Genomic DNA, 27124 nt, shown 5'->3' with positions numbered 1-27124 from the left:
TCCAGCTGCAGGAAATAAGGAAGATATGAGGAGGTAAGGAAGGCTCTTGGCTCTGCACTCACCCAGTGGTCGGTGTCCCCTTAGCTCCCACAGCAGGCTCTGGGTCACTCGCACTCCGGACAGGTTACATGCTCGTCTTGCAAATGGGAAGACCCCTGGGCTGGTTGTCTGCGCTGAGTATGCGCTGGCGCGCTTCTCCACCCTCACAATGCACAGCTTCCCTGCAATTTATCGCACTGCACTGCAAAACTCACACAGCACTGGAGTCTTAGGGAAAGCGCTGGACAGTGCAGGCAGGGGAGGGAGACACCTGAATGGGGAACCCACATCAGAGTCCCCCATAATACAGGACTTCTCAGCGGGGTCTGAATAATAGGTCCGGGGGTTCAGGCGGACTGAAACCCGGATACATGATTCAAAACCCGAACTGTCCAGGTGAATGCCGGACAGGTGGCAACCCTACCTATGACACAAGGCAATATTTGCAAAATACATTACAGTTCATATCCAAAAGGTATCATATGTACCCATGAATTGTTGTAAACATGATTTGAGGATTTAAATAGCTATATACAATAAAATACTTATTTTTAATATACTTACAGCCAGTGTTTTTTTTCTCAGCAAAAAGATGCAGGAACTCACTCCCCTCCCTAGGTCACGCTTGTCTCTGGCCCTAGAACCACCTCTTGTTTCAACCCCTGCACACCTCCCCTTTAGAGAACAGAGAACCAACTAAAATTTAGAGGTATACAAGTAATTTGTATGGAATTTATCCCATTAGCGCATGCCGCTCCAAGCGCTTTAAGAGGTTTAAGACGCCGGGAGGCGGGACGCAGCTTAAAATCACTTGCCTGCAATGACTGGCTGTCACGGTGGTAATGTGGTCAAAAAACCGTCCAATAACCGAAAGCTCCTGATCGTTCGTTGCGGTCGGGAGCTTTCGGTTAGGGGACGCTAACTGTGCTGGAACTGCGCTCTCTCAGCACAGGTGTTTACACAGCAATTAACACAAATATGCGGCCGATTGGTGCTAAGGACCAGAAGACGAGAGGCTGCATATTTGCATACGGCCAGCGCCAAGGGGTTTATAAAAAGCAATGCAGTAAAATTTAAAATTAGAATTATCCAGGACTTACCAAAGTAAGCTCAGAGGCACTTCCAGGCAATTTCAACACTCTTGTCATATGCACTTCTCTGCTTTCCTCCTTGCTTCTCACATCAGAGATATGCCCCATATCCAGCAAAGAGGCATGCCCATTATATATCCAGCATAGAAACATCTCCCATATATCCAAGTAAGAGATGGCCCAATCCAGCGAAGAGTCCAATCCAGCTAAGAGACAGTCACAGGCCCACATCCCAGCAGCATTAATAGACAAAGTCCCATCCTGTAACACTGGCAATCCATCATTTACCAGCAAAGGCTTTATAACACTGTCTCCAAAGCACACAGTGGTCAGCTCAGGCTACACGTGCCGCTCTTCCACACAGCTGCAAGTGTGACTAGGGCCAAGAGGAGTATCTGCTTTGCAGAGAGAGACGGAGTGCGAATGATATCACTCTGCTTTCCACTCTCTCAGGCTGCAGCCAGTGCTGTATTTTGGCCTAGGCCAACAAGGCCAAGGGCGGCACTTTGCAGGGGGGCAGCAAAGAAGCCACCCCCCTCCACCTGAGACTCTATTGGCCACTGGTTTCTAGAGCCGCCTCTCTCATTCCCCCCCTCTCTCTAACCCCCCTCTCTCTCACTCTCATCCCCCCTCTCTCTCACCGCCCCTCTCTCTCTCTCTCTCACCCCCCTCTCTCTCTCTCTCCATCCCCCCTCTCTCACCCCCCTCTCTCTCTCTCCATCCCCCCTCTCTCACCGCCCCTCCCTCTCTCTCTTTCACCCCCCTTCTCTCTCACACCTCTTCTCTCTCACCCCCCCCTCTCTCTCACCTCTCCTCTCTCTCTCACCCACCCTCTCTCTCTCTCTCTCTCTCTCTCTGTCTGTCTCTCTCTCATCTCTCTCTCTCAACCCCCCCTCTCATTCTCACCCCCCCTGACCCACCCCCTCTCTCTCTCCCTCACCCACCGCCTCTCTCGTGAGATCTCAGGGGTTCATGCTGGGACTTGTAGTCCTTCAATTTTGGAGGGAGCCACATCCATTAAAAAAGGAGTGGGGCAAAGTTACATAGGTGGAGGAGGGGTGGGCGCCCAATGTTAGTCTTGCCTAGGGCAGCACAAAACCAAAATACACCACTGGCTGCAGCCAGGACTATATGAGCCCTATTGGCTTATGTGTCTTCCAGCCCACTTTTGGCCACCCTGCTAAGAAATTTGGAAAGTGCTTCCCTGACTGTTTGGCGATGGTCCTGGAACGCAGTTCTGGCATGTTTCGCCAGGTAAAAAGCCCTTTTTACAGCTACTTTTTGTGCGGGGCACATTTGAAATCCCATTCATATGAAAAGTTTTTCTTTCACACTTTTAAAGCCTTTCTAGACTTTTTACTCTAGAGAAATCCTTGAAATAATTTTCAGGTCCCAGGGAACCCCTGCTACAACCAATTCATGGGGGGTCAGTGTGAACAATGTTCCTTTTTCCAAATGCCACCCCTAAAGCTAGCTGAAACGATAACTGTTGTAATAACACTGACTTTACCAAGTGGTGTTGGCCAACACCATAAAATGGAAGTCAATTAACAACATCTCGAGAAAGCTTGGTTGAGAAAGGCTGCTCTTTTGAATAGGTCGTATAGGATCTTGAGTCATTTTCAGTACCTAAAAATAATTGAGCCTCAATTTGTTTTTGATGACCTGTGTCTATTTTCCTCTTTCAGATCCATAGTATTTCGCTATGGTGCATCTCATGGTCGCACCAGAGTCTGCCTTAGCGGATGAACCAGTGAAGATCAAAGCTTGGGGCCTTCCTCCACATCAGATTTTTACCATTAGATTATGGCTGAAAGATCATCACGGAGAGATGTTTTACTCCAGAGCTTTCTATAGAAGTGACGATGAAGGAAAGGTGGATCTTCAGCAGTCCCCAGCCACTGGTGGAGACTTTCATGGGGTTCATCCAATGGGACTTTTCTGGTCTCTGAAGCCAGTTACTCCATACTTCAGGTTGATCAAGCGGGATGTGATGGGGAGTCCCTTGGAGATTCACCTGGAACTCTACAGTCATCTGGAACTTAATGCTATGCCAGAATGTTCTCCTGAAGCAACTGCTTGTCTAAGAAGGTGGTATGTGGCTCCAGGGGTCCAAAGATTGCAAGTTCGAGAAGGACGACTTCGAGGAGCTCTCTTCATTCCTCCAGGCAAGAAGTTCTTGCTGAGTTTTCTAACACAAAGCCACATTGCCATTTTATGAAAATATATATATTTAGAAAAACCTTGGGATGCGAGCATAATTAGTTCCAGAGATCCAAAGCACTCTTATATCAAAGAAAATTTCCCCATAAGAAATAATGGAAACTCAGATGGTTAGTTCCACAACCATTTATTTAGAAGTCCTTCAGTGTCCACATAGACCATCCTCCTCACCGCTGGCAGTCTGCAGTCCTGACCGGAAATACTACCCTGCAGTAGAGCTATCTGAAAGCGAGGCTTGAAGCGCTAGTGGAGCGCAGTGTGGAAGGGATGACGTTGACGGCGGTGCAGAGGACCGTCTATGTGGACAGCTTTACCCCAGATGCCTGCATACTTAGATGTACCTGTTTTAATAATCAACCATGTGAGTTGCTAAATGTTTTACCTTCATTACATGTAAGCATATTGCATATAGAGGCACCTCTCTTCTCTTTTATACTCAGTTGTGACATGACGCTACTTGTATATCAAGACATTGCTTGTTTATCAAGTCAACATTTATAAAACAAATTTGCTTGCCTTTAGGAATGCTCTTAAACCAAGTTACTCTCAATCCAATGTGTGTGTGTGTATATATATATATATATATATATATATATATATAATATACACACACACACACACACACACACAGTATCTCACAAAAGTGAGTACCCCCTCACATTTTTGTAAATATTTTATTATATCTTTTCATGTGACAACACTGAAGAAATGACACTTTGCTACAATGTAATGTACACCCATAAGTGGAAATGTCCAAATTAGGCCCAAAGTGTCGATAGTGTGGCCACCATTATTTTCAAGCACTGCCTTAACCCTCTTGGGCATGGAGTTCACCAGAGTTTCACAGGTTGCCACTGGAGTCCTATTCCCTCCTCCATTAAGTCATCACGGAGCTGGTGGATGTTAGAAACCCTGCGCTCCTCCACCTTCCGTTTGATGCCTCACAGATGCGCAATAGGGTTTAGGTCTGGAGACATGCTTGGCCAGTCCATCACCTTTACCCTCAGCTTCTTTAGCAAGGCAGTGGTCGTCTTGGAGGTGTGATTGATGTCGTAATCATGTTGGAATGCTGCCCTGTGGCCTAGTCTCCAAAGGGAGGGGGTTATGCTCTGCTTCAGTATGTCACAGTAGATGAAAAGAAAAAGACTGCTATATGGCCATGTATGTCGATTTGTACATAAAGACACCTACGTCCCCAATGAAATATAGAAGGCCATTAAAGGCCAGGTATGCCTATCCTGTTCTTTAAGGAAGGATTCAGTCATCCGGATACCCTGCTCGTGAGGGATACTGGAGTATAAAGCCTCAATATCAACTGTCACGAGCAGGGCATCCAGAGGAACATGAATCCCATCCAAGTGTCGCAGAAAATCAGAAGTGTCTTGAATATATGATGGTAGACGTAAAACATGTGGCAACAAGAAGGAGTCTATGTATCGGCTTGCATTCTCGGTCAGAGACCCAATGCCAGACACAATAGGTCTGCCTGGAGGGTCAGACCTATTTTTGTGTATCTTTTGGTAGGCAATAAAAAGTAGATCATCTGGGAAATTTGACATTCAAAAAATTTAATGTATCTTTATTGATCAATCCTGCAAGGTGGGCATCAACAAGTAAAGATCTAAATTCATTAATATAGCCATCTATTGTGGTTTGTGAAATAGGAATGTACCATTCTCTGTTATCCAGTACCTTATAACAATAATAGCTAGAAATTGAGGGTGTGTCATAATAACAACATTACCCCCCTTATCTGAAGGTTTCACAATAATTTGTTGATTATTTTTGAGTTCTAAAATAGCCAATTCTTGTTCGGGGGTTATATTCATAGAGACAGGGTGCCACAATTGAGATTTAAGATCTTTGGTCATTTGTTGTACAAATGTCCAAATGTTAGGACAAGTGGTAAGATCTGGGAATTTACGGGATTTTGGCTTAAAGGCCCTTCCTTGCGGGCCCAACTGAACTTGAGGAGGAGGAGACGGGGGACCCAAAACCCCAGAGGACGAAGTCTGGGGAATCATGGGGTCGCCCGTATTCCCCTCCTCATACAGCAAGGCCAAATACACTCTGCCATGGTAAAATTCTTCATTTTTTCCGAGATGTCTCTCTCTATCTGTTTTTGTTTACGTTCTTCATCATATATATATTTAACCACTTAAGCCCCAGCCCTATTTCGGACACTTTTTGTTCACAAGTTAAAACCAGTATTTTTTCCTAAAAAACTACTTAGAACCCCCAAACATTATACATATTATTTTAGCAAAGACTCTGGAGAATAAAATTTCGGTCATTGCAAAATTTTTTGTCACGCGGTATTTGCGCAGCGGTCTTTAAAACGCCATTTTTTTGGAAAAAATTAGAAAAATCACATTTCACTGCATTTAAAAAATACTAAACAGTAAAGTTAGCCCATTTTTTTTGTATATTGTGAAAGATGATGTCACGCCGAGTAAATAGGTACCCAACATGTTACGGTTTAAAATTGCGCCCCCCCCCGTGGGATGGCGACAAACTACGGTCAATAGAGATCTCAATCTGCGACGCTTTAAATTTATTTAACGGTTACCAGTTTTGAGGTAGAGTGTAGCTCTTTTTTTTTAATTATTGCCCACGCTCTGGCGATCGCGGCGATACCTCACATGTGGGGTTTGAACAGCGATTTCATTCGCGGCTCGACTTGCGTATACGTTTTTTTTTGTGCGCGAGCTAACGGTGACGGGGGCGGCTAAATTTTTTATTTTTTTTTCCCTATTTATTTTTTATTTTTTTTCAACTTTATTACAGGTTTTTTTAAAAAAAAAAAAAAATCTGATCACTTTTATTGCTGTCACAAGCAATGTAAACATCCCTTATGACAGCAATATGTGTGACAGGTACACTTTATGGAGGGATCGAGGGTCTAAAAGACCCTCGATCCCTCCACTACACTTCCCTGTATGCAAAACGCCGAAAACGGCATTTTTGCATACAGCCGTTTTTTAAAACTGACGCCTTTTGCAGCACAGTAACCCGGAAGTGACGTCATGGACGCCGCCTCCGGGTTACGTCATCGGAGCCCCGATCGATGCCGTTTCCGGCATTCAACGGGACTCCATCCAGCCGGCGGACGTGCCGGCTGGGTGCTCGGGGCTCCCGGTGGGACGGGAGCCCCGAGCAAAGCCACGGAAGGCGGCGGGAGGGGGGGGGGACATCCCCTCCCGCCCCCCCGGCTAACGATCGAGCGGCTCCCGAGCCGCATCGGTCGTTACCGACAGAAAGCCGACCGTCGGCTTCAAACCACGGTACCGGGATGATGTCTCTAGCTAGTGGCATCATCCCGGTATAAGCCCGCAAAGTTTACCGACGTAGCCCTATGTCGATATGCGGTAAGTGGTTAAAGGTCAGATTACGTGCAAACATTTGTATGTCTTTGATAGTATTGGAAATGTCGATGGCCTGGGTGGGACAAAAGCCCAACCCTAGGCTAAGGACAGATTGTTGTGCCGGGGTAAGAGCGATGTCATTGAGGTTAATTATGTTAAGGTCAGTGCATTTGTTGTTGTGCTGGGTTGTGGGGTCTGAAGGACAAATCCGTCTAGGCTCCCTTGCTTGGTTTGTGATTTGGGGGTCAGGGGTTGTGGCATTGCTTGATCTAAAAAAAATCGTGTTTTTTGTGGTTTGTGAATTGGTGGTACTGTTTTTTTGAGTCAAAATATTGTGTACTATAGGTGCCAAATTGTTACCAGGGGGTATATCACCCCTTGTGTGGGATTCCGTGCATTTTTTTGACATGTGGTGTTGTGGTGAAGGTCCTAAATTGTTTCTACCCCTCTACTGTTTACGAGTTTGTGCATTATGTGGATTCAAAAATCGAGAACGTGTATCGTGTCTAACGGAACTAGAGAGTGATGAGTCAGATTCTGTAGTTTCATCAATATGTGTTTGTTCAAAAACTGTATTGCGTGAATAGTGTCCCCGTGTATTACCTCTACTATTCCATCTGTATGCTCGGCCTTCCAGAAAGGCTAGATGATCCTTATTGTATTTGTTTTGTTTTTTTAAAATGATGTCTTTATTCATGGTTTTGAGTCGTGTCTTTAACTCTTGCCATTTTGTGGTGAAAGTGGGTAAATCTTTTATGTGTTCATATTGTTTGTTTAATTGTTCAATTTCCTTATTAAGGGTGTCCATATCGGTTGTATATTGGGTTACCAGCAGACGCATCAATTCCTTGCTGCAGCTGGTAAGAGCCAACTCCCATGACTGTTTAAAGATCTCTGATGGATCTTTTATAGTGGGGAAAATTTGCAATCTCAAACCTTGTGGACTGATCTCCTCCTACATATATTTCCTTAAAAATGAAATATGCCAATGAAGATGTGACTTACGTTTGAGCAACCCCTGTACTTTAAAAAAGTATACTTTGATATCCTCATCATTTTTAGGGCAGACATTGCATCCTTGCTGTATATCAGACATAAACGTGTTCCATATTGCTCCCAAAATATCCATGATGATGCAGAACAGATGGAGTGCAGCACACTCCCAAGCCGCTCCGTAGACGTAGAACAGGGGAAGAAAAGAGAAAACACACAGCTGTAAGCACAATTAAACAAAACCAACTAAGGTTAATATGCTAGCATTACAAAAAAAAGGGGGTAAAGTATTTATATCAATTTGGCCAGCAGAAACCCCCAAAGGAAAGGGGGTGAAAGCCCCGGGTGTGTTATCCACCCAAAAAGTATAGAAAAAGACTGCTATATGGCCATGTATGTCGATTTGTACATAAAGACGCCTACGTCCCCAATGAAATATAGAAAAAATGCTAAAAGGGGGTCACCATCAGACAAGTGCAAAAAGTGTCCAAGAAGCCCCCCCTCCCCTTCATATGCTTTTTGGAGTCTTCCATGTCGCGAGTGCAGTAGCCCATTGACTATTGGGTACATGGGCGTCTCCCATGTTAAGTTGGGTTACACTTTTTTGCACTTGTCTCATGGTGACCCCCTTTTAGCATTTTTTCTATATGTCACAGTAGATGTTGGCATTCATGGTTCTCTCAATGAACTGTAGCAAACCAGTGCCAGCAACATTCATGCAGCCCCAGACCATGACACTCCCACCCCCATGCTTGACTGTAGGCAAGACACACTTGTCTTTGTACTCCTCACCTGGTTGCTGCCACACACGCTTGTCACCATCTGAATCAAATAAGTTTATCTTGGTCTCATCAGACCACAGGACATGGTTCCAGTAATCCATGTCCTTAGTCTGCTTGTCTTCAGCAAACTGTTTGCAGGCTTTCTTGTGCATCATCTTTAGAAGAGTCTTCCTTCTGGGATGACAGCCATGCAGACCAATTTGATGCAGTGTGATGCGTATGGTCTGAGCACTGACAGGCTGACCCCTTCAACCTCTGCAGCAATGCTGGCAGCACTCAAAATGTCTATTTCCCAAAGACAACCCCTGGATATGGTGCTGAGCACGGGCATTCGACTTCTTTGGTTGACCATGGCAAGGCCTGTTCTGAGTGGAACCTGTCTTGTTAAACTGCTGTATGGTCTTGGCCCCTGTGCTGCAGCTCAGTTTCAGGCTCCTTGAAATCTTCTTATAGCCTAGGCCATCTTTATGTAGAGCAACAATTATTTTTTTCAGATCCTCAGAGTTCTTTGCCATGAGGTGCCATGTTGAACTTCAAGTGACCAGTATCAGAGAGTGAGAGGGATAACACCAAATTTAACACATCTGCTCCCCATTCACACCTGAGATCTTGTAACACTAACGAGTCACATGACACCAGGGAGGGAAAATGGCTAATTGGGCCCAATTTGGACATTTTCACTTAGGGGTATACTCACACGTGTTGCTGGCAGTTTAGACATTAATGGCTGTGTTGAGTTATTTTGAGGGGACAGCAAATGTACACTGTTATACAAGCTGTACACTCACTACTTTTCATTGTAGCAAAGTGTAATTTCTTCAGTGTTGTCACATGAAAAGATATAATAAAATATTTACAAAAATGTGAGGGGTGTACTTACATTTGTGAGATACTGTATGTGATCCTGCACACAGCCACTGCCCTGTTGCAGTAAAACTATTATAGGGCGGTCAGCAAGTTGTTAGAATGAGTCGCAGTACCGGTGGTAGTGATGGGGGGATGGAATGGGATGAGTGGCAGCAGTGGTGGTAGGAAGGTGTGAAGACAAGCAGACTAAGGACAAGCATTACTGGAACCATGTCCTGTGGTCTGATGAGACCAAGATAAACTTATTTGGTTCAGATGGTGTCAAGTGTGTGTGGAGGCAACCAGGTGAGGAGTACAAAGACAAGTGTGTCTTGCATACAGTCAAACATGGTGGTGGGAGTGTCGTGGTCTGGGGCTGCATGAGTGCTGCCGGCACTGGGAGGCTACAGTTCATTGAGGTATTCCAACCTACTGAACGACCCCAAAACACAACTCTAAGACTACCACTGCCTTGCTAATGTAGCACCCTCCTAGATAGGTGCTAGAGAGAGTACAGTTTTTGGCTCTGTCTGCCTATCAATGGAGCAACAGGCAAATTCTATATTGCTTTCTGCTCAACAGAGAGCAGGATCTGTGAGTTAGGTCTGTTCATGGTGCTCAGTGTGTGATTCATCTGGTCTAGGGAGTGTTCCACACATAGGGATGCATATTGGACAGTAGAGGAAACCAGGCCAATGGGTACACAGGTTTTGATACAGCCTCAGTGATTCGCACAGACTGGTTGTCTCGCTGCATTCTGGGGTGTGGTATAAAAGCCAGGAGCACGCGTGCTCAGGGTCTTTGGCTGGTGAGTAGACTCCCGGAAAGGAGGGTGGTGGCTGCCTCCTCCTCTGTAACAGTTGGTGTGTGGTCGCAGGCAGTCGGCCTGGTGGACCAGAAGGAAGGAGCTGAACCCAGAGGTCCAGGAGAACTGACTGGAGGGGTTGAGACACTGGAGACCCTAGAAAAACAGTATCAGGAGTACAGGGGATCGTGTCTAGGGGCCTGACCTGAGAGGGTGTCAGCTGGTGGAGTGAAAGAGGGTGCTAGGCGAGTACCCTAAAGATAGTTATTCAGTCAAGTCGTCTACTCAGAGACTTAATCCTAAAGTTCGTCTAGTGGCAAGATGAACCAGCAGCCTGGCTGCATCTACAGACAGGAGTCCTCATCTTTTGTGAATAGTTCAATTCTGGAGTATCCCACTCTTCCCTTCTCCCATCCCTAATTTAAATAAAACCACAAAAACTACATCCCCTGGACTGTTCATTGACTGAGCCAGAGAGTGAAGAGTTAAATTGTGCATGCTGCAGTTGCGAACGGTAGCCCAGGGGGATCCCAAGGTGAACAAACCAGCTGTCCTCTAGGGGGCAGTGCTACATTTAGGGGTACGTCCGGGATTCGCCTCTGGATTACCGCAACGGTTGCTAATAGCAACGGCCGGAAAATCTTTCAAAATAGCAGCATGCTTTTTCAAGAAATGTGCTAGAGTGTTAATGAAGAGAGTGATGTTGGCTCTACAGGGACCAGGGAGAGTGGGATGGAAGGTCAAGTTCAAGATGACTGCCAATGGCAATGGGTGAACTTTTGTCAAGGAAACAATCTGTTCTTACAAGAAAAGTGCAGGAGAGTTGATGAAGAGGAGGTGCACCTGTAGCAATACTCCCATGGAAGCTACTGTGTGTGGGTTCCCCTGGGTTACCATTAGCAACAGTAGAACGTTCAGACATGTTTCCAAGTGTTTTTACCTCAGACAAGGACCAATCCAGTTTCTTTGGTTTTTATGATTTATTAGGAACTTGGATAGGAGAAGGGATGAGTGAGATACTCCAATTAAACTGAACTATGCACAATAGGCTGGGACAATATTGAAAAATGTTGATGGACAATGGTTAATGCTGTTTGAGCTAGTTACGGCTGGGCGCTTACTTTACTTTGCCCTTGACTGTGAAAGAGTCCTCTTGGCTTCCTAAGGCACTCCTTTCCTTAGGTAGCTGTCCTTTATAGTAGACTGCACTGCTGAGCAACTTCAGGGCCCTTCCTGCGCCTCCTTTACCCCCTAATCTTCAGGGCTTAACAACTTTGCACCCCCTTTACTGCATCAATCTAGGTTAGCTGACTTCTGGATCCTCTTGACCCCTCTGGAGTAATCCCCTCTTTTAGGCAGACCCCTGGGCAGAGAGTACTCATGATACAGTTTTTACAGAAGTATTCTGCCCAGCAGCTCCACTTGGTCAGCACACTGGATCCTTCTGCAGCACAGCTCAACCCTTGGTCCCTAGGCCGACTGCCTGGGCCACATTCCTCACATCAGCAGGAGGAGAGAAGGCCGTCCACCTCCTCCTGGGACTTTGCTCCACCAAAAGACACCCTGTCACATGCCCCCTCCGGCTTTATTCCCAATCCAAGGATGCATTGCAGCAATGCCCACCCACTGGGACAGTCACAAGCCCTGGTGTGCTATTGGCTAGGTTTCCTCGACGGGCCACCAAGGTCCCTCATTGGATACAGTGGGGAGACTCCCCAGACTCAACAGGTCACACCTGGAAGCATGTGACAGGCTAACAGATAAGACTCTCCAGATAAGCAGAACAGGGTCACATATATGCTTTGCCTACCTGAGAGGGTGCTACACACCATATTGTACAAAAACCGTGTCTGCTTTACAGTAATTGGTGCAAGTGTGGAGGAAGAAAGTGGTGACCCGGGACAAGGATCGGAGTGTCGGGGGTCGTGTCAGTACATGCACTATAAAGAAAAATGTTGACCGTGCAATTCATGACGGCGGGACAGTTTTCCAAAACAGTATAGGAAGGTATGTCCGTACATGTGCTGTAAAGAAAAATGATGGCCGTTTGACAGTGGAACAATTTTCCAAAGCAGCAGGGGAGATCGGTTGGCTTGGCAAGATGGAAGTGCAAATGAGGCCCAGGGCAGACAGTGGTGACCGATGTGTGTGGATTGGGGAACACTATCTGCCGTACAGTGATCTTTATGCTGGCTGAACAGAGTTGGAGCGGCAATGAAAAGGTTACTGTACCGTGCGGGAAAGCACGCGCTGAAGAGGTCTGCCTAACAGGAGGAGCAACCGCCAGAGAACCAGCTAATTTGGAGTTGTGGGCGGAGTTGCTGCCCACAAGCTGCCTATTCGAATGGAGGAAGGGAGACAAGACATCACTTCCTCCTTCGGGTGTAGCTGAGAGGGAGACACGTGTAAAGGAGCAAGATGGCGGGTGCCGGAGTGAGCCGGAGCACAGGGGCTATCCCACGTGTTAGCTGAGTAGCTGAATGGTTGGAAGAGTCCTTGGAGTCAGTCCTGTGGGACACCGGAGTGCAGTTGGTGCCCAGGGGAGGACTGGTGCTGTGCAGTGGGAAGGACAAGTAGCACTTGGGACTAGTATGTGGTCGGTGCTTTGAATTTGTCCATGGGGACACTGTGGTGACCTACTTATGCAGGCTGTGAAGTGTGACTGTCAGCCCAGAAAGCTGTGTGTGAAGTGGGAGACGGGAGCCACTCGGGAAGTGCTGATGCCCATGAGGATCCCTGTAGGCAGAGGAAGGGCGGTGCTGCAAGGGGCCAGGGCCAGGAGTGCAGACTTTCACTGCCGTATGCCGGACCAGGGAGACTCACACCTTGGAGGTGAAGTGCACCCAGGTGTTTCAGGCTGAGTAGTGGCCAAAAAAAGGGCCAGCTAAACCTGCACAGGCAGAACTAATTCCAACCAAGTCAGAGGGAAATCAATGGGCCACCGGGAAGAGGGTCTCCAGTGTGATGAGTGAAGAGAAGGCCGGGGCCATTGATGTAGGGACCCCCAGCTTTCAACATTGGTATGGATCTTTGGAGGAAGGGATAGATGTTTGGAAATCAGAGGAGGAAACAGAGTGGGACTGGGTAACGGATGAGGAGCAGTTCAGCCAGTCCTACCTTGCCTGATGAGATGAGAGATTCAGTGGTACGCATGAAGTGTTTCAAGAATTTGGGGTTCGGTGACGCTTACGCTACAAGGGTCCCAGACCTATCCCCACCTCATATCCACACCTGGGCTTGGGATCAAAAGGAGGCCTATGCTAACCTCATCAGGAGAGGAGAGACCCTATATTCTCCACCTGGGAAAGGAAACAGGCAGACCCTCCCCAGGTTCTCAAGATGCCAGTGCTTCATTCAGAGGAAGGTGGCCCTGGAGTTACGAGTACGACTACCCCTATGCTCCTCGGGAGATGATGCTGGAGATTGAGGCCAAGAGGGAAGAATGGTACAAAGAGGCAATCTGGGAGTTCCCGTACATTCCTAGGCCGTATTGGACACCTTCTGTTCTGTGAAAACAAATTTGAACTTGGGAGGGGCTGTTTACATAGACCGCGTGGAGGTCCGTCGCCCAAACGGATCTGGCCAGTCTTGGTCTGTCCGTGTCAGGATCCTGAGGGGGAAACCATCCGGATCCTTCATCCAGACTATTACTGCTGAGGATGCAGGACTTCACCTTTGCAGAGGTACCGTGTTAATGCTGGCTAGCCTAAGAATTTATGGAAGAGAAGGGGCTAGAGAGCCCCAAGCTACAGCTCAAGGCTCAAGTTGTTGCTGTTAGAGCCAAGGCCCTATTCCCAATACCCCTTTCATTTCTATCCTTGCAACAGGTATCAGGAAATCAACTAAACTGCTACCACTAGGTAGTATCACCAAGAGAGGGACGACCCTCTATCCTTAAGAGACTCTTTGTTCAAAAGACTTCGATAGTTGCGCATTTCTATTCTTCAGCTGCTACAGGAAGTTGTTCTTACTGAATATTCTTTGGAGATCCTTTGGGCCATCGGACCAGGATCATTCACTACCTTAAAGTTAAAGGGGACACTCTACCATGAAATGTGTGCATTCGGGCCATGGGGGAAAGTACAGAAGAGGATCCTTTCACAAAGATACTTTGCAAAGATCCCGTCGGGCCAGTGGGCCAGTTGCAAGAACTTTAAGTTACTACCTCAGGGAAGCAGTTAGTGGCTTGAGGTCTCTTCAGAGAAGGGGATGCCAGGATGTGAGGGACCCCTTGAAGAGACCTGTAATACTTAGAGGTTGGACAAGCTTACTCAGGCTCCAGCAAAATAGCTTGTCGCAAGAAGAAATGTTGCCTCGGTGCTACAGGAGGAAAGGACACTGTGAGCATCAGTCGGGTGGACTCCGCATGCCTTCACTCTGAACTTATGAGTTTGACTGTGATAGGAGGAGAGTCAGTGCCCTAGTGCTGGAAGAGGGACTGTGCCTATCATCCAGTCACCAAGAATGGTGTGTAAAGTCTAGATAGCTTGGTAGGGTTTCATTGTTACCTGACCCCAGGAGTAACAGTCAAACGCAGAGTCAAGTGGATTGGAAGTGGCTTCTACGTGAATGTGTAGTTGAAAAGTATGTAGTGAGAAGGTCGCCTCTGAGGAGAGGACAATCTCACTGGTTCAAATAGTCATGCTTAATATATACCTAATTCACATTTCCTTTGCAAGCTTGCCCTGGATTTCCGGGTCTGGGTAGGCCCTAACCATTTGTACAATGTAAATATTGTATTTAGACAGGATGCTATTTTTACCTGTCCAGTCAGATTTTTGTTTGGCAGGGGGTGCATTTATTTAAATGCACCTATTGTGTGTAGATAACCTTGTGAATATTTGTACAGCAGATATATATTGTAAGGGATTAGCTCGGTGGTAGGCGTATGGGTGACCCCTTGGGGGGTGCGTTTTCCCAGAGAGGTAGCCGACAAGTGCTTGCAAACAAACAGTGTGGTTTATTAAATGGTGTTTTCTTCACCAGGCTGTATGCAGCAAAACATCCAAAATAAAATAAAACAGAAAATAAATCCTTGCCTCTGTGGGCGGCTACCTTCTCACAACTGGAACCTGCCTAAGTGTCTGTCTCCAACCTACCGTCGGGCAGACTTCCTTGTCCTACAGCGGACACTCAATAGTCCTTTTATAATAGCTTCACAGGGCAACACAGTCCTTTTGTTTCTTTCACATCAACAGTTCGTCTTCTCACCTTTGAGACGTATTCACCCTTGGTTACCGTCCCGGGCACACATCACTCCGGGGGGTCTTCTCCCAGGCCCACACATCCTGTCGGGAGGCACACGCTGACTGTCCTCCTGCTCCCAGCCCACATGGCTTCAGGACACAGCTTCTGGAGGCAGCAAACAATAGGAATTTCTCTGAACAAATTATAGAGCCTTAACTCCCTCATTCTGAACAGGTGAAGGCCTTTCAACTTCCTGCTGGCTAGCTCTGTAGCCAACACCCTAAATTAATTAATGGACTTTCTAAATCAGGTGGAAATGTATCTCCTTCCTGTGACTACATTCCCAGATTTAGCTGACTTCCTGTTACATACCCCCCCCTCTTGTTTCAACCCTAGGGTTGGGACACAGATTTCCAGGCACGCATGTGTCAAGCACTGCTGACTCACTGATAAGCCTCCTATTATCCTCAAGCTTCCGGATGAAACTGTTTTGTCATCTTCATTGACGGATTTCTCATAAATGCCACACAGTTTGTCTCTCATCTCATATACACATTCTTCAACTGCATTTTTGGCATCATTTCGCTCCTTCTCGTTTCTGTCATCTTCATTGACAGCTTTCTCATAAATGTCAGACAGCTTGTCCCTCATAACCGTCTGTCCAATCCACCACGGAGGACCGTGATCCATAGGCAACTCAATTGGGCTAGTCTTAATGTCTTCAACATTCTTAAGACGCCTCTCTCTGCAATCCATAAATGTTTTCCACAAAACTTTGAGAACCTTTGCTTCACTAAGCTTTGTTCCAAGTAGGGACTCTTGACATCCCTCTGTGACTTGAGTTGCCTCTCCATACAGCTGTACACAATCATTGACTTTTTGTTGTAAAAGGGAATGATCTTCCTTCTTGAGCTTTGCTTGCTCTAAGATGCTGTGCAGAGGATTTTCCAATTGAGACAACAGGCTGTCACACATTTCTTCAAAGTGACCCCTGTTCCTTTTCCCAGAGATATCAATATCATTCAAACATTTCATATTCATAGGCAGATCTGAAGCATTTGCACTCATCAACTTCTTAAACTTTTCGCCCTCCTGAGCGAGTCGCAGTAAAGGCCTACTATTTGATTTGATATTCAGTTTATATTTCTTGTCAAACTCTTCACAGAAGTAGCCAACCAGAACATCATCAACTTTCCTTCCACCAACATAGGGGTCAAAGGCAACAACACAGTTGAACCCAGCGATCTGGGTGGTATCCATTATAGACCTCCTCTCTGCATCAGTGAAGAAGCATGGAACTGCAACACATTCTTTTACAGGTTTCTTCAATGCACTTTCTGCTGAACTATTTGACCGCTCAAGGTCACCTAGTTCTTTTTCTCTATCTGAATTCCACATGGAATGCATCTCAAGATCACGATCAAACTTCTGCCACCCGTCTTTCACCAGTTCCATTTTGGAAACACTCCCTGAAAGGCACTTATTCATTTGCTTCACGTTTTCACCAACAGCCTTAGTTTTCTCCACTAGGTTTTCAGCCTGAACTGAGAAATCACCACATTTCTTACTCAGCTCCTTTGTTTGCTGAAGTTCTAATGATACATTTTCCAATGCTTGAAGTTTTTGAAGGAACGGTTTATTCCAAAGGGGTGATTCAAGCCACATGTCGTCACATTTCTGAGGCTCACTCAGGACAGACCCCAAAACACTGATCCTTTTAAAAACTGCATCAGGCACACTATCCCCTCTTTGGGACAGATCCTCTGTTGCCTGGAATTCCTCTTCCAGTTCCTGCAACGGAATCTTCATCTCTTCTAGTTGCTGTTCTAAGGCTCGCTTAGACTTTTCTAGCTCCTGAACGCTTTTCACAACATCATCCTTGGAGCTGACCAATTCTTCCATTTCTGTACGCAGCTGTTTAACACTTTCTAGTTCAGCCTTACACTCTAGAGCTTCCTCCAAAGAGCGAGCCAAGAACAAGGCTTTGCTCTCGTTATCACGCACCTCCGTTTCTGCACGTGCGCGTTCTTCTGCATATTTTGCAGACACATTCTTCTCTTCACCAAGCATCTGATCAAACTTCTTTTTCACATCTTCAACACACTGTAATGAACCAACGCTTTCTTCCATGCGTTTTTTCATAACCGCTATCTGAGCTTGCAATGTTGCGACTTGCTCTGATAGGTTTTTCTTTGCTTCCGCCTCCTCTTTTAATTGTTCCAGGAAGCCATTTTTCTCATCTTCCATTTGTTTGAGCTTTGTGCTAAAACTCAGCCTTTGACACCTCTCTTCCTGTAAGAGTTCCTGCGTGTCTTGCAGCTGCGATTCCAAGATAGAAAAATCTTCCGCAATTTCTCTAGATTTGCTGTCTGCTTGAGAAAGCTGATTTGTAACATTGTCCAACTCAACCTGCAGTCGGTTTGCCTTCTCTGACAGCTTAGCACACAATCGGTCACCTTCTGACACCTTGACTTGCGATTCCAGAAGCTGTGCCTCTACTTTTTCCCTCTTATGTTCACAATCTTCTTTTCCCTGCATAAGAGCCTTCACCTCATTGGCTAGTTTCTGGGAATGAGACTGTAATTCTGCCACACAGGCTTCTTTCTCCTTTAACTGCTGCTGGACACGTTGGGCTTCCCCTTTCCAACTTTCACAGTCCGCACGCCATTCATTTACCACATTGCTCAAAGTAGTGAGCTCATACACAGTACTCAGTAATTTAGCCTCTCTTTCACTTTTCTCGTTGTCGCTGAGAGACAATGTCGTTTTCAGAGCGACATTCTGTTCCTGCGACTCCTGCAGGTCTATTTTTGTAGCTCCCAAAGACTGAAGACTTTTTTTCAGCTGATTACGCAACTCCAACATATCAGCCATACTTTGCTTCTGCAAAGTCTGAATTTCACTTTCCTTTTCCATGAGGATGGTATCTTTCTCCATTATAGTCTCTCTGCGTTTTTGCAACTCGACCAAAAGAAGAGCAGTGGATTCTTCCCACTGTAACACATGAGACTTGAGTAGTTCATTCATTTCCTGCAAGTTTCTATGCTCCATTTTAAGCAATTCCAAGGCTTGTTCCTTTTCTTCCATTTTCCGTTGCAAGGCATCCAACTCAGCCCTGCACACATACTCGGTTTCCTCCAAACCGATGGCCTCCATTGGCTGCTGGCGTCTCTGTTTCCAGCCTGCCATGCTCTCTTGATGAGCCTTTTGTTGAGCTGCAAAGCTCTGCTGAAAATCCGTATTTGCCTGCTGTTGAGCTGCATTTGCTTGCTGTTGAGCTGCATTTGATATAATCAGATGTTTCAACATCTCCTCCATTTTGAGTTTACTTTTCATCTGAGCACACTGCGTCTCCATAGCAGTTTCATCAGTGTTGCTAGGGACAACAACCTTCCTCTTTAGTAGACTCTCTTTAGGCATGGATGGGGCTGGTTCAGACGGCAACATCCCCTCCATCCATAGAATCCGGTCTCTCATTTCATCTATCTTTGCATTTTTCAGGCGTTTGGACCGCCCCATCTTCAATAACTCCACAAACAAATTTTTCACAGTCCAGCAAACAATTTTCAGACCACTGTCTCTTCAACACATGTAGTTTTTCTCTCTCTTGCAGGATCTCTTTTCCTGCGCACACAGTTTGTGCAGTCACTTGCACCAGACACAACAAAGTTCATCAAAAAATTTTGAGACCCCTGTCTCTTTAAAACACTTTTTTTTTTTTTTTTTTCTGTCAGGATCTTCTCTCCTGCACACATAGATTGTGCAATCTCATGCACCAGACAAAGTTCATCAAACATTTGCACTTCCTTGCAGGGATCTTCGCTTCTGCCCACTGCATACCTCCACCATATGTAAGGGATTAGCTCGGTGGAAGGCGTATGGGTGACCCCTTGGGGGGTGCGTTTTCCCAGAGAGGTAGCCGACAAGTGCTTGCAAACAAACAGTGTGGTTTATTAAATGGTGTTTTCTTCACCAGGCTGTATGCAGCAAAACATCCAAAATAAAATAAAACAGAAAATAAATCCTTGCCTCTGTGGGCGGCTACCTTCTCACAACTGGAACCTGCCTAAGTGTCTGTCTCCAACCTACCGTCGGGCAGACTTCCTTGTCCTACAGCGGACACTCAATAGTCCTTTTATAATAGCTTCACAGGGCAACACAGTCCTTTTGTTTCTTTCACATCAACAGTTCGTCTTCTCACCTTTGAGACGTATTCACCCTTGGTTACCGTCCCGGGCACACATCACTCCGGGGGGTCTTCTCCCAGGCCCACACATCCTGTCGGGAGGCACACGCTGACTGTCCTCCTGCTCCCAGCCCACATGGCTTCAGGACACAGCTTCTGGAGGCAGCAAACAATAGGAATTTCTCTGAACAAATTATAGAGCCTTAACTCCCTCATTCTGAACAGGTGAAGGCCTTTCAACTTCCTGCTGGCTAGCTCTGTAGCCAACACCCTAAATTAATTAATGGACTTTCTAAATCAGGTGGAAATGTATCTCCTTCCTGTGACTACATTCCCAGATTTAGCTGACTTCCTGTTACAATATATATTATTTTTTTTTTCACGTAATTTATGTCTATTGACTGTGTACATTTGTGATTTCCCTGTTCCCCCTTTCCAGGTTTGTGGGACACTCCATTTGAAATTTTTGAGAGAGGATTTTTGTAGGGGGGCAGAGCCAGTGAGGACATGGCTTGGTTTGGGGGGGGAGTGTATCACCCTCCTAGGAAGGTGCTAGAGAGAGTATAGCTTTTGGCTCTGTCTATCAGAGATAAATATATCCCAAAGTTTGTAGACGCTATAACTTTTGCAAACCAAAATTTGCTTATTGGGATTTTTTTTATCAAAAATATGTAGCCGAATACATATTGGCTTAAATTTATAAAGAAATTTCATTTTTTTATTGGATATGTTTTATAGGAGAAAGTAAAAAAATTTCTTTTTTTGTTTATAGCGCAAAAAAAAACTGCAGAAGTGATCCATAAAAATGCAGAAGAATACCACCAACAGAAAGCTCTAGTTGTGGGGGAAAAATACATACATTTTATTTGGGTACAGTGTCGCACGACCATGCATTGTTGCAGTCTCTGCTTTAATTCATCCCAATAGTGATCGCGTTGAGGTCAGTCAAGTTCCTCCACCCCCAATCTCGCTCATCTTTTTGAACCTTGCTTTGTTCACTGGTGTGCAGTCATGTTGGAACAGGAAGGGGCCATTCCCAAACTGTTCCCACAAATTCAGGAGCATGAAATTGTCTTGATATGCTGATGCCTTAGGGGTTCCCTTTATTGGAACTAAGGGGCCAACCCCAACCCCAGAAAGACCGCCCCACACCCTAATCCGCCCTCCACCAAATTATTTGGACCAGTGCACAAAGCAAGCTCCATAAAAGCATGAAAGAGCAAGTTTGGGGTGGAGGTACTTGACTGGCCTGCAAAGAGCCCTGACCTCAACCCGAAAACACCTTTGGAATGAATTTGAGCGCAGACTGTGAACCAGGCCTTCTCGTCCAAAATCAGTGCCTGAACTCACAAATGTGCTTCTGGAAGAATGGTCAAACATTCCCATAGACACACTCCTAATCCTTGTGGACAGCCTTCCCAGAAGAGTTGCAGCTGTTATAGCTGCAAAGAGTGGGCCAACTCAATATTGAACCCTACGGACTAAGACTGGGATGCGTATGGTATCCCACTCCCAGTGACAGAATGGGGTCCTGCCGTTCACTAAGGGCAGACCTCACTCCCGTACCATGCGGCCAAACTATGGGTTTCCATTTCCATAACACACAGTAATTATTCTATAGGATTTATATAGCACCAAATGTTTCAGTCCCAATGTCTCCAGGGAACAAATCGCTGCGGAGAGAGCCAGATTACCAATCCCATCACTACTGGACGACCCTTGTCCATGCCAGGTACCATGCTTCAAGACTGGCTGCACTATACCTTGCATTAGTTCTGGTTACTCATAGCAACCACATTCATTCTCAGACTTCTCTTCCCGAGCAGGCATTTTGTAGTGACTTTAATTCATACCCCACATATGCTTTACTGACCCTGTTCTTTACATACAATATTACTTCAGATCAGGCTTACAACCATTGATGCAAATTTACTGAGCATTTGCAGCAAAGTCTAACAAATACACTCCAATGTGACATAACCCTAACTAACTGAGCTAAGCTGCCTAGGTATAACTTAACCAGGAGATAGTCCATAACTGGCATCTTCCAAGACTGGCAGCTCTTTAGCCTTCTGGTGTCTTCCTACAAACTACTAGGCACAGTTATCCCTCTTAGTGCTCTATGTTGGTTACTGCATCTCTGAGAGAGAGTAAGCTCCGGAACCCATCCTTTCCCCTCTATTTATATTACAGGGTGGACAGGCAGGGCTCAAAACGCTCAGGAACTGAGTTGCTAGCAGTTAATCTCTTCCCTCTGTGCTTGCGTGCAAAGTCAAACACGTGTTGGTCCCGTACACATACATAATCAGTGATAGCACCACGCACCCAGGGCTAGTGCAAGGATTTTTGCCACCCTAGGCAAAATAAAAATTGCCGCCCTCTCCATCTGCTCTCCCACCCCCTATCCCAAGTTGCTGAAGGGGTTAAAACCCCTTCAGTGACTTACCTTGGTGCTGGGTCAGGCTCCGCCTACTCTCCACCCTGCTGACGTCAGCCGGGGGTGGAGACCTAATGCGCATGCGCAGCAATGTCCGCGCACGCGCATTAGACCTCCCCATAGGAAAGCATTATTCAATGCTTTCCTATGAGGATTTCAGCGACGCTGGAGGTCCTCACATAGTGTGGCTTGCTGTAGTGCTCAGACAGCACACCATGAGGAGTGCCGCACCTGCCAGGGTCCGGTCCATTACTGATTCTGGGTGCAGGAAGCCGGCGCCAGGGCGCCCCCTGTTAAGTTGCGCCCTAGGTGGCTGCCTAGGTCGCCTTACAGGTAGCGCCGGCCCTGATCGCACCACACGTGAGGTATTACCACAAATGTCAGAGCAATAGTTCTAGCACCAAGCCTCCTCTGTAACTCTAAACTGGTAACTTTTAAAAGCCTATAAAGTGTCGCCTATGGAGATTTTTAAATACCATCGTTTGGGGCCATTCCACAAGTATGTGCAATTTTAAAGTGTGACATTTTAGGTATCTATTTACTAGGCGTTATACCATATTTTATATTTTACTAAAAAATAGGGCCTCTCCCAGTCACCAACAAAACAATCGTTATGCTATCCTTTTTTTCTTTCTCTCACAAAGCAATCGTCACATAATATGTAGCTCTCTTATGCCCCGTACACACGTTCCGATAATCGTACGACAAAACTCGCTTTCGACCTGATCACACGATAATCTGATCGTTAGTAGGGATGATCGAACGGTTCGGGTCGACCATCGGTTCGACCCGAACATTGGATGTTCGATATTCGGCCGAATACCGAACTTTTTGCGGCAAAAGTTCGGTATTCGGCCACCAGAACCGCCCAAAATGCACTGGGACAGGAACTGGGCTTTAAAAGCCCGTGATTGGCCCAGAAACGTCTGCAAAAGCCAATGAGGGGGCAGGAGTCTCCTAGGAACGTGATTGGAGTGACTACGGGGACCAGAGGCCAATCAGGAGTGAATACGCCCCACACTATATAAGATGGCCCCGCCTAACCCCTAGCACAGTTATCCAGAGCCTGTTGAAGAGAGTTGAAGCAGTTCTGTCTGACTCCTGCTTGCTACACTACATTTCCTACATATCGAGTGGTTCTAAAGCTCCATATAGCAGAATTGTATTTAGCTTACAGCCAGTGTAGTTAGATACAGCGATTGTGCTGGTTCTTAGAGTTAAAAAAAAAAAAAAAAAAACTTAAGGGACAGTGTCAGTCTTCTGCTGTATGGAGCTTTCTATTTAGTGGAAAGGGATATCTAGTGTAGTTAGGGAACTTTGTACTACATTAGTTAGATTTGAAAATTTAGTTTCTGTAGGGAAAGTGTGAGGGTTCTGTTTAGTGAGCACGTGGCACAGTGCTGCTGTATCACAGCAGGTATACGTGCTTGCTAGGCAGCAAAATACAGTGACAACTTAACGCCTGTTGTTCAAAGCGTTAGGTGCACTGTACAAAAGCCTTTGCAACTGTGCGTGACACGCAACTGCTGTGCTGTATCCAGCGACAACTGTGGGTCGCATAGCAGTGTGCGTTTTTCACCGCACACAGTTGCCAACGCATCAGTGACAACCTAATGCCTGTTGTTCAAAGCGTTAGGTCCACTGTGCAAAAGGCTTTGCTACTGTGCGTGAACCGCAACTGCTGTGCTGTATCCAGCGACAACTGTGGGTCGCATAGCAGTGTGCGTTTTTCACCGCACACAGTTGCCAACGCATCAGTGACAACTTAACGCCTGTTGTTCAAAGCGTTAGGTGCACTGTACAAAAGCCTTTGCAACTGTGCGTGACACGCAACTGCTGTGCTGTATCCAGCGACAACTGTGGGTCGCATAGCAGTGTGCGTTTTTCACCGCACACAGTTGCCAACGCATCAGTGACAACCTAACGCCTGTTGTTCAAAGCGTTAGGTCCACTGTGCAAAAGGCTTTGCTACTGTGCGTGAACCGCAACTGCTGTGCTGTATCCAGCGACAACTGTGGGTCGCATAGCAGTGTGCGTTTTTCACCGCACACAGTTGCCAACGCATCAGTGACAACCTAACGCCTGTTGTTCAAAGCGTTAGGTCCACTGTGCAAAAGGCTTTGCTACTGTGCGTGAACCGCAACTGCTGTGCTGTATCCAGCGACAACTGTGGGTCGCATAGCAGTGTGCGTTTTTCACCGCACACAGTTGCCAACGCATCAGTGACAACTTAACGCCTGTTGTTCAAAGCGTTAGGTGCACTGTACAAAAGCCTTTGCAACTGTGCGTGACACGCAACTGCTGTGCTGTATCCAGCGACAACTGTGGGTCGCATAGCAGTGTGCGTTTTTCACCGCACACAGTTGCCAACGCATCAGTGACAACCTAACGCCTGTTGTTCAAAGCGTTAGGTCCACTGTGCAAAAGGCTTTGCTACTGTGCGTGAACCGCAACTGCTGTGCTGTATCCAGCGACAACTGTGGGTCGCATAGCAGTGTGCGTTTTTCACCGCACACAGTTGCCAACGCATCAGTGACAAATATGCCTGGTAGACCAAGAAAAGGCATACGTGGCCCTGCTGCGGAAAGGGGCACAGCTTCTAGGGTGTCTAGAGGCAGGGGTGGACGTGGTGGTCAGTCCTCAGCCAGGCCACCATTTGGATTGTTCTCCGGCAGTGGCCAAGCTATACGTCCACAGTATGTACAGGAGGTGGTGGACTATATGAACAAACCCTCATCATCGGCATCATCTGCAACTACAGTGACCCAGGCAGAGAAAAGTGGTCAGTCTTCTGCAGTTGTCAGAACAAATACAGATGAGTCCATGTCCACCTCATGTCCTCCCTTAGACCCAATTTCAGACATGGCAGAGGAGTCAGCTGAGCTGTTTGACCACAGTGTCGGCCATCTACTCCAGCCTGATGCTCAGTCCTTTATGGAGTCTGATGTTGGGTCTGAGTTTGAGGAGGAGGCAGAGCAAACAAGAGGGGAGAGCAGACAGCCCGCTCCATCTAAGGCCGCACCTGTTGTCTCCCAGGCCAGGCCTGATGCTCAGTCTTTGATAGAATCAGATGTTGGGTCTGAGGTTGAGGAGGAGGCAGAGCAAACAAGAGGGGAGAGCAGACGGCCCGCTCCATCTAAGGCCGCACCTGTTGTCTCCCAGGCCAGGCCTGATGCTCAGTCTTTGATGGAGTCAGATGTTGGGTCTGAGGTTGAGGAGGAGGCAGAGCAAGCAAGAGGGGAGAGCAGACGGCCTACTCCATCTAAGGCCGCACCTGTTGTCTCCCGGGCCACTATACACACCTCATCTTGCTGGGCCTTTTTTGAGACATCCCATGCAGATAAAACAGTTGCGATCTGCAAGATTTGTAAGAAGGGTATAAAACGTGGCAAAAATGTCAACCACCTGGGTACAAGCTGCCTAAACAGGCATTTGACAACCCACCACTCGGCCCGTTGGCAGGAGCATTTAAAGAACCCACAAAAGGGCCAAAGATTGGTCAGTCGGCCTCCTAGTTCTCCTCGCGCTCCTCCTCATGCTCCATCTGCTCCACCTGCTCCACCTGCACATCAGTCTGTTCCTGGCCCTGCTATAGTCACTCGTCACCTGTTGGCAGCCTCCACTGGCAGGGATGATGATATAGCAGGCAGTGTCGCATCTACCTCCAGCACACCACCAGCTGTATCATCTAGACGCCAAATTTCGATTCCACACATGCTGGAACGAAAAAAAATGTATACTCCCCGCCACCCACATGCCCAGCGTCTAAACAGTAGTTTGGCTAAACTACTGGCTCTGCAACTATTACCATTTAACCTGGTAGAGTCTGCTCCCTTCCGTGACTTCGCAAAATGTGCAGTTCCACAGTGGCAGGTGCCAAGTCGGCATTACTTTTCCCGTAAGGCCCTGCCATCCCTATACCAACATGTGGAAGGCAATGTAGTGTCATCCCTGGCCAAGTCAGTCAGCCGTAAGATACACTTGACGGCTGACACTTGGTCAAGCAAACATGGGCAGGGACGGTACATTTCTGTCACTGCTCACTGGGTGACACTGCTTGCCAGTGGAAGGGATTGTAGCCAGGGCTCGGTGCTGCAGCCAGTGTTGCCCCCACGTCTGCAAACAGCTGGTGGTGTCGCTGATCCGGGTAGATCGATCACTTCTACCCCCTCCTGCTCATCCTCCTCTACCTCCTCCATGCCCTCCTCTGCAGAATGGTCCTTTGAATATGATGAGATACCACGTAAACGTTCAAAGGGCTATTCTATGTCTCAGGCCAAAAGGTGTCACGCAGTGCTGCAGCTTGTGTGTCTAGGGGACAGGCAGCACACTGCCCCTCAGATTCTTGGGGCTCTGCAGGCACAGGCCCAGAGGTGGTTGACACCACGCCAGCTGCAGCCAGGGATGGTGGTTACTGATAATGGGTCAAACCTCCTGGCCGCCCTTCGTCAGGGAAAGTTAACCCATGTGCCATGCCTGGCGCATGTCCTGAATCTCGTGGTACAGCGGTTTTTGAACTCGTACCCGGGAATGCAGGATGTGCTAAGGATGGCAAGAAGGGTGTGCAGTCACTTCAGGCGGTCGTACAGTGCCACTGCACGTTTGGCCGAAGTGCAGCGCGAGTTTCACCTGCCGGTACACCGCCTCATCTGTGACATGCCCACCCGCTGGAACTCCACCTTGGCTATGCTGCAGCGCCTGTACACGCAGCAGAGGGCCCTCAATGAATACCTATGCGAGTACGGCACCAGCACTGGCTCTGCGCGCCTGGGCTTCTTTTCACCACGGCAGTGGCTTTTGATTAAGGATGCATGCGCTGTCCTCTCGCCATTTGAGGAGGCCACAAGGATGGTCAGCCGGGACAGCGCATGCATCAGTGACACCCTACCGGTACTGTTTTTGTTGGAGCACACTCTGCGTGGCATTATGGACAGGGCACTGGAGGCAGAGCAGCAGGAGGAAGAGGAGGACTTCCTTGCCTCTCAAGGCCCCCTTTATCCTGAGAATCCTGACCCCATTATGCCTAGCTCCCAGAGGCCCGAGCAGGATCCAGGGGTGGAAGAGGAGGAGGAGGACGATTCTGCGGGAACTTTTGCAGGGTTTGAGGAGGAGGAGGAGGAAGACATGCGGCAATCTGCAAGGCCTAGTTTGACTCCCTCGGGACACTTTG

The 27124-nt window shown here is 47.1% G+C and overlaps 1 protein-coding gene across 1 annotated transcript in view; it reads left to right on the top strand.

Moving 5' to 3' along the window:
- The first annotated feature begins 2823 nt into the window (after nt 1-2823).
- Nucleotides 2824-27124, top strand: part of LOC309551900 (acyl-coenzyme A amino acid N-acyltransferase 2-like) — a 44697-nt gene continuing 20396 nt past the window's right edge. Inside the window, exon 1 of the mRNA XM_082252614.1 lies at nt 2824-3298. Coding sequence (XP_082108740.1) covers nt 2836-3298 — 463 coding nt within the window. The 5' untranslated portion in view covers nt 2824-2835. The remainder of the gene's footprint in view (nt 3299-27124) is intronic.

The sequence above is a fragment of the Pelophylax lessonae genome (assembly GCF_965119305.1).
Source record: "Pelophylax lessonae genome assembly, chromosome: 1".
NCBI lineage: Eukaryota > Metazoa > Chordata > Amphibia > Anura > Ranidae > Pelophylax > Pelophylax lessonae.
The sequence above is the reverse complement of the archived record's forward strand: the minus strand, read 5'-3'. Positions and strand labels throughout refer to the sequence as shown.